The sequence below is a fragment of the Zingiber officinale genome, chromosome 7A, assembly GCF_018446385.1.
Source record: "Zingiber officinale cultivar Zhangliang chromosome 7A, Zo_v1.1, whole genome shotgun sequence".
NCBI lineage: Eukaryota > Viridiplantae > Streptophyta > Magnoliopsida > Zingiberales > Zingiberaceae > Zingiber > Zingiber officinale.
Window position 1 is genome coordinate 21,927,865 of NC_055998.1, and position 6,903 is coordinate 21,934,767.

The window sequence follows — 6,903 nt, forward strand, 5'->3', positions numbered from 1 at the left end:
CTGTCAGCTCTCTTACCATGCCATCATTCTCCCTAGTTGCGAATTCCACTCGACTTCCTATGGTCCTAAGCTCCTACACACTTAGACACAGGGATCAAACCAAAACAGAACCTAACCTAACTTGGTTGATCACATCAAAATAACCACAAGGTTCAATAGGTCAGACTAAGTATCTACCCATCGAAATTCGAGAGGAAATTCGCGAACTAGAAGAAAAAGATGGAGGTATTTTTTAAGACAAGTTTTGATTTAGTACTAATTATGAAATTTGATTTTGTAGCACTAGAGGACAAAGAAGAATATCAATGGACGAAAAAGGAGTAAGCTGACTTCATGGCTAACGACAAAGCATAATTTCATCTGCTTAGCGTTTTACCATCTCAAGAAGTCAACTAGATCGGAGCCTATGAGTTAGCCAAGGAGCTTTGGAGAAATTCCTGGAACTACACGAAGGGATCTCAGAGGCAAAACTAGCGAGACGGGATATGCTCCGGAATCAAATCAGCAACATTCGATTAGAAGAAGATGAAACCATTGCACACCTTCACTCAAGAATCAAGGAACTCATCACCGGACTCAGAAATATTGGAGAAAAGGTAACCAACCGAGATTCGCTAAGGTACGCGCTAAACGCCTTTCCTAGGACTTCTGAATGGGTATCCTTAGTAGATACCTATTACATCTCTAAAGATCTAGAGGTAAGTACATTAGAAGAGTTATTTTCTATATTTAAAGTTCATGAAACTATATGTGCAGATCTGAAGAGGGAGCCCAAGAACAACATTGCCTTAAAGGCAAAAATGGATGAACCAAAATCCAAAACGTCCCTCAACGATGACGAAACGTCATTCATGGTAAGAAAATTTTAAAAGTTATTTAAAACTAATAAGTTTAATCAAGTGTAGGGTAAAAGAAGGAAAAGAAGAGTAAGATGCCACCACTGTAATAAAGAAGGGCATGTGAAAGACAACTACTCAAAACTAAAGAACAAGGACAAGGACAATGACACAAGCAAAGACGAGAGACCAACCCAGAAAAGGCACAAGAATATAAAGGCGACGTGGGACGAAACTTTATTAGAATCAGAAATTAAAGCCTACGCTAGAGTTGCGCTGATGGCAAGCCACCAAGAAGAAGAAGACAAAACAAGTTTTTCTGCAATGAGCATCGAGAGCAACGATGAAGGGGGAGTAATATCAGAAGAGAGTAGCTCTATAGGGGGAGTCTCAGATAATGAAATCGATAAGGTAAGTAAAGTATGATCTCTGCCGCTTGATAAGTTATTTCAGTTTATAAAAATTCTGTCTAAAACTTCCTGTAAATTAGAAATTAAGAATGAAAAATTATTAAAAGAAAATAATGATTTAAAAGGAACCCTAATAACATCTTGTCGATTAGAAGATTTCGAGAAACTGAAAATAGAAAATAAAAATTTAAAAGAACAAATACAAAAATTGAAAAATTTTACATGCCCGAATGTTACTCTTTCAAATTCTAAAAATTTTCAAGGGCTAAATTGGCATTTTAGACACCATAAGGGCAAAATTAGAAAATTATCACATAAAAATGTTCCTAGAAAAATTTTGATCAATCTGGTAACTAGAACCTATATTGAGTTTCAAAATCATACTTAAATTAAATGCATGGATTATTTTTAAATATTAAAAGTTTTTTTCAAATATTTTCAAATAAATGGCTTTGCATGATTTTCTGTTAGAAATTAATTAGAATTTAATTTTTCTGGAAAACAGGATTTCATAAAATTTTAATAATTTTCTGAACACTATATTATTTTTTATGATTTTTCTAACAAAAATTATTTTCTTCAATTTAAAATCACTTTGCATAGTTATTTTTTGCAAACTTTATTTTTCTGTAAACTCTTATCATGTTAACGATCAAAGGAGAAATTTTTAAATTTTTTGGCCGTTGAATTATTTTTCTATAAAAATTCTATTTTCATTCAATTCTTGAAAAATAATTTTTCTGTAAAAATATTTTCTCTGTTACATCTTCATAAAATTTTTCCCAATTTTTTGAGCTTGAAAAGTATTTTTAAACATTTTTTTAAAAAATAACTTATTCTTAATTAAATCAATTTCATAATTTCGTGAAAATTTTTTCACAACTTTTGATATTTCTACTTCACTGTTGCAAAAATTTTTCAAAATTTTTAACCAATTAAACATAATTATAATATTATTTTTTTACAAAAATTGTCTATAAATTTCCAGATTTTCGAAATTCAAACTTGATGATTTTTCTGGATGATAGTCGCTAACTTTTTAACCCTTAGACTTTGTTTTCAAATTTATTTCCAAGTCATTTTATGCTTATCACTATTTTTAATGTGATCAAAGGGGGAGAATTAGAGATTAAGTCTAAGGGGAGGGTACATTAATTTTTGCATATTTTTTTAAATACAATATATATACTTGTCATTTTTATTACTATTTATTTTTGGTTTACCCTAATTTAACTTGGGATTGCTCACATCAAAAAGGGAGAGATTATTAGTACCCCGTGTTAGTTTTGATGTGAGTAAACAAGTCAAGTTAGATCCTATTATGTTTTGATCCCCTATGTCTAAGTGTGCAGGAACTTAGGAACATAGAAAGTCGAGTGAAAGACGTAGCTAACGAAAAAACGACACCAGAGAAAGTCATTGGGTTTGGTGTGTTCGAGGGATGAGGCGCTGTGGAAGAGTACATTGGCGGACGAGAAGGAAGCGCGCTGCAATTCCGAGGGACAAGAAACCGGAGCAGAAGGGCGCTTGAGAAGGCCGAAAAATGGGTTCGGGTGAGCCCTATTTCGAACGGCCGAAATCACCCAAACGAGCAGATCTGGAGCGGAAGACCCGAAGGAAAAGTCAATTGGAGGTTGACTATGCTCCGGACATCCGGACCACCTGAACCTAAGGCACCCTAGGCTCGCGCCTTGATCAAGTCGGTTCAGCCCAGTCGGGGCGCCCGGAACGGGTCCAGACTCCCAAACCAGAAACTTTATTGAAATGTCAGCTGTCATGATCCATTGTGACGAGGATAAAATTGTATCCCCCTCTAGACACCTGAAACTCTTCCAGGCACCCCAATCAGGACTATATTAGGACTATAAATATAGTCCTGATCCTAGAAGCTAAAAATAACACTTGTAAACGATTCCAGTTGAGTTTATCTTTCTAATTGTGAGCTTTAATTGTTGTAAGAGGCTTCTCCACCTAAAGGAGACTTTAATGGACTTTTCAACATCTTGGATTAGCAATCATCTGATTGCAAATCAAGTAACTCCTTTTGTACCTCTATCTTTAGTTTACTACTTATTACATTTTATGCGAGTGTTCATCAAGATGTAAAGTTCAACAAAGGTTTTATTTTTTATATATTTGTGCAGGACAATTCATCCCCTCTTGTCGACGGACAAGGGACCAACACCCCTAGCTAGGGGTGGTAATTTATGACCCGACACAAAAACATGACCCGAATGAATAGAAAAAAACAGGTTAGGATCATGTCTTATTGGGTTTGGGTTAGGTTCAGGACGACCTGATTGACACTATTGATAAAAGGGTCAGGTTCGGGTTAACCTAAAATGACCCAATTACAACCTACGAACCCATCTATAAATAGTTTCGGATCGGATTCAGGTTGGATTCTGATTGAGTTCGGGTTAAAATAAGCATATTTTAATAAAATGAGTCTTTTTGGGCCGGGTTTGGGTTGTATTCGGATTGTGGATTATTTCAGGTCAAGTTTGAGTTAAATACAAATAAACGGGTCGAGTTTGGGTTGAACAATTTGTCCCGAAATATTAATCAAGTCGGGTTCGGGTGTTGGTGTTCCAACCTGTCAATCTGCCAACCTGAATTGTCACCTCTACGAGTCAAAATTGACTACGATCTCCCTTGGGTTCATCTTCCCACCTAGATTATAGTTTTGGATCGAGCCAGGTCACCGGAGGGAGCACGGATCCTCTGGTCTGCAATTTGCGGACCAGAGAATGGTCCACTTTATACATTGGTCCATTTTGATAGACCCCATCACTTAAACACATGGGGTCCATCATAATCCACCAATCACGATCAATGGACTATCCTCTGGTTCATAATTTGTGGACCAAAGGATCCCGTCTGCACCGGAGGACGTTGGCGGTGGGCAAGTCGCCCCTTGCTCGACACTATACAGTCCACCCACCGCGCGGCGGCCTCCGACCGCCTAGCTCGACTCAAAATTGTAACCTAGGTGAGAAGATGAACATAAGGGAGATCATAACCAATTTTAACTAGATTCCGATCGCGATCCGACTTGCAAATTACGAAAAAGATTAGGAAAGAACAGGAATTATGGACCTTCACTCCTACCCTAGCCTTCATTCTAACAATCTCCTTGTCTCAGTTTCTCAAGCAAATTCAATCCAGTTGTTCCCTTTGATTTTATGACTTTGTCAATTAGAAGATAACTATCGAATGATTTATTTGGTAACGATCTCAAATAAGAACAATTCAATTTCCTAATTAAAAAAATATTAAAAAAATAATATATTAAGATAAATAAAATAATTTAATTTAATATTTACAATGCTTTAATAAATATTATACAAGAGGGGATAAAATGGATAGAATTGCTTGTTAAAAATCTTAATTTGTCAGTAAAATTAGAATTATTTTGAATTTTTATAATAATATATTTTATTCCATCATATTCAATCATGTCCAGGTAGATGAGAAATGATTTGCTCCAGTTGAACGTGCCTCGATCTTGATCGTTCATTTACAAAACACGATAATGATCTAAACCACACTTGGACGATCACAGCCGTCCGATTTATCCAAAAATCCAAGCATCAAACGCACTGCTCGGCGGAGCGGGCGCGGCGGGCGCGGCGCAAGCGGCCGCCCCAGGTCTCCTCGCCGGTGTTCGCCACGGCGGACCTCCTCCCGAGTCCGTCGAGCTGCATGTCCCAGTTCCCGAACGCAGTAACTCCGGCCTCCTGCTTGCGAGGGCGGCCCTCGCGGAAGGCCGTGGCGGCGCCGACAGTGGCGGCCCAGCGGTCCCCGGTGAGGGAGAGGTCGTAGTTGCGGCGGCGGACGGGATCAGAGAGCACGTCGTAGGCCTCGCGCGCCTCCATGAAGCGCTCCGCGTAGCGGCGCTCCTCCCCCGCGGAGCGGCACGCGTCCGGGTGCCACAGCAGGGCCAGCCGCCGGTACGCGCTCCGGATCTCGTTGGCCCCCGCGGTGTTGGACACGGAGAGCAGGTCGTACATGGTGGTGGTCGGCGCCGGAGCGCTGACCACTGCTGCGGAGGCGGAGATGGAGAAGCTGCGCCTGAGCCGAGGAGTTCTTGGGCTGGCGGCGACGGCGGGAGAAACGGGAGAAACGAGTGAAAACATGATTGGTCTGCTCGCTGCTCGGCAAGTAAACAATCGAGATGAGCAGATTGGAGTGAATCGCTTGGAAGAAGATCCCTGCTCTTTATAGACTTATTCATTCAGTTTCTTAGGGATTTACCCAAGCGATCGAGGCGGCTACGGACTCTGATGGTGACTTCAAAGTTGAAATTTTATTATAAAAAGACAAAAAAAAAAAGTTTGAAGGAGAAGATATATTTTTTTAAAGAAAGGACAGTAGCCACGTCATACTTTGCACGTCGCAGGGCTTCTAGAACCTCCAAGTATTCATTAATTTTATTTTTAAAAATAAATCAAATAATTAAAATGATTATTTTAGTTTAATTTGATATTTTAACTTTAAGTTTAATTTGAATTTGATTTGAATTTTTACTTAATTCAAATTTATTCATTTAAATATTAACAAATTGAATATCTACTTGTTTAATTTTATTTATTTATTTAATGAATTATTTAAGTTTATTTATTTAAGCAATATTATGTATATTAATGAATAAATATAAAAAAAATTCTTATCAAACTACAGTCCTAATTTTAAATATTATAATTAACAAATATATGATTTAAAATGTACAGCATACAACTCAAATTATTACTTGTTGATGCAAACTATTAAATTATTACACGAGGTTTGTCTTGATACACTCCTACTTACCTAACCTACGTACTTTCTTTTAATTTTACTCCACCTAACCTAGTAAAGTAATTGTGAACATATTTTATAAATTAATTAATCCTTTCATCTACCTCACAACTCTTTTTCTTTTGCCTATTTGATTAATTCGCATTTTAAAAGCTTTTTTACTTGTGAAAATGTGAGTTGGAGACCCTAGCAAGAAGTTGTACTAAACTTGTCGACTTGAATGCCAATTATTCTTCTCATGTAACCCAAAAGAACAGACCCACGAGTCCAAAGCGTTTTGCAGGTAGTCAACTTAAAGATTAAAGAGCAATCATTTTCCTCATTAAATAAGAAAAATAGACTATAATAATATTTTTTCATTGATTTTTATTTCGCTCCCGAAGTTTGACGAGTAAGCAATCGACTGTAATCACGTTTTTTTTTTTTGCTGTTTCGATTATTATTTTTCTCCTCATTCAATATAATTTTAATATAATTATTACGATATATGAAAATTGAAAAAAAATTAAAAATGATAAAATCGCGTACACGTGTCTATCGTCCTTTGGATTCTGCAAGTACCTGGCTCGTAACCGGGATCTAATTTGTAGATTTGCGCCGTCGTCGCTGTCGGTGGTTGGAATTCTGAAGGAATCCAATTCAGAACAAACAAACATCGAACCGATCCTTCCACTACGCTTGGATTGGTGGTCGTATATTTTTGAAGCAAACTACAAACACTTTGGAAAAGTTTGTGAAAGTGATTTTGACCTCGTTGGACTAGAGAACGCCAAATAAGACCTTGAGTATTTCGTCATCTGCCATTTCAATATATTACGATTTTTTAATTTGCTAGAGAATTCCATTAGAATCTTCCA

General features: G+C 37.3%; 1 protein-coding gene across 1 annotated transcript; it reads right to left on the reverse strand.

Annotated features, from left to right (window-relative positions):
• Window positions 1-4,839: 4,839 nt before the first annotated feature.
• On the reverse strand, window positions 4,840-5,259 carry LOC121999276 (chaperone protein dnaJ 20, chloroplastic-like). Its single transcript, XM_042553976.1, has one exon. It carries the CDS (start codon window positions 5,257-5,259, stop codon window positions 4,840-4,842), a length of 420 nt encoding a protein of 139 aa, XP_042409910.1.
• Between the last annotated feature and the right edge of the window lie 1,644 nt (window positions 5,260-6,903).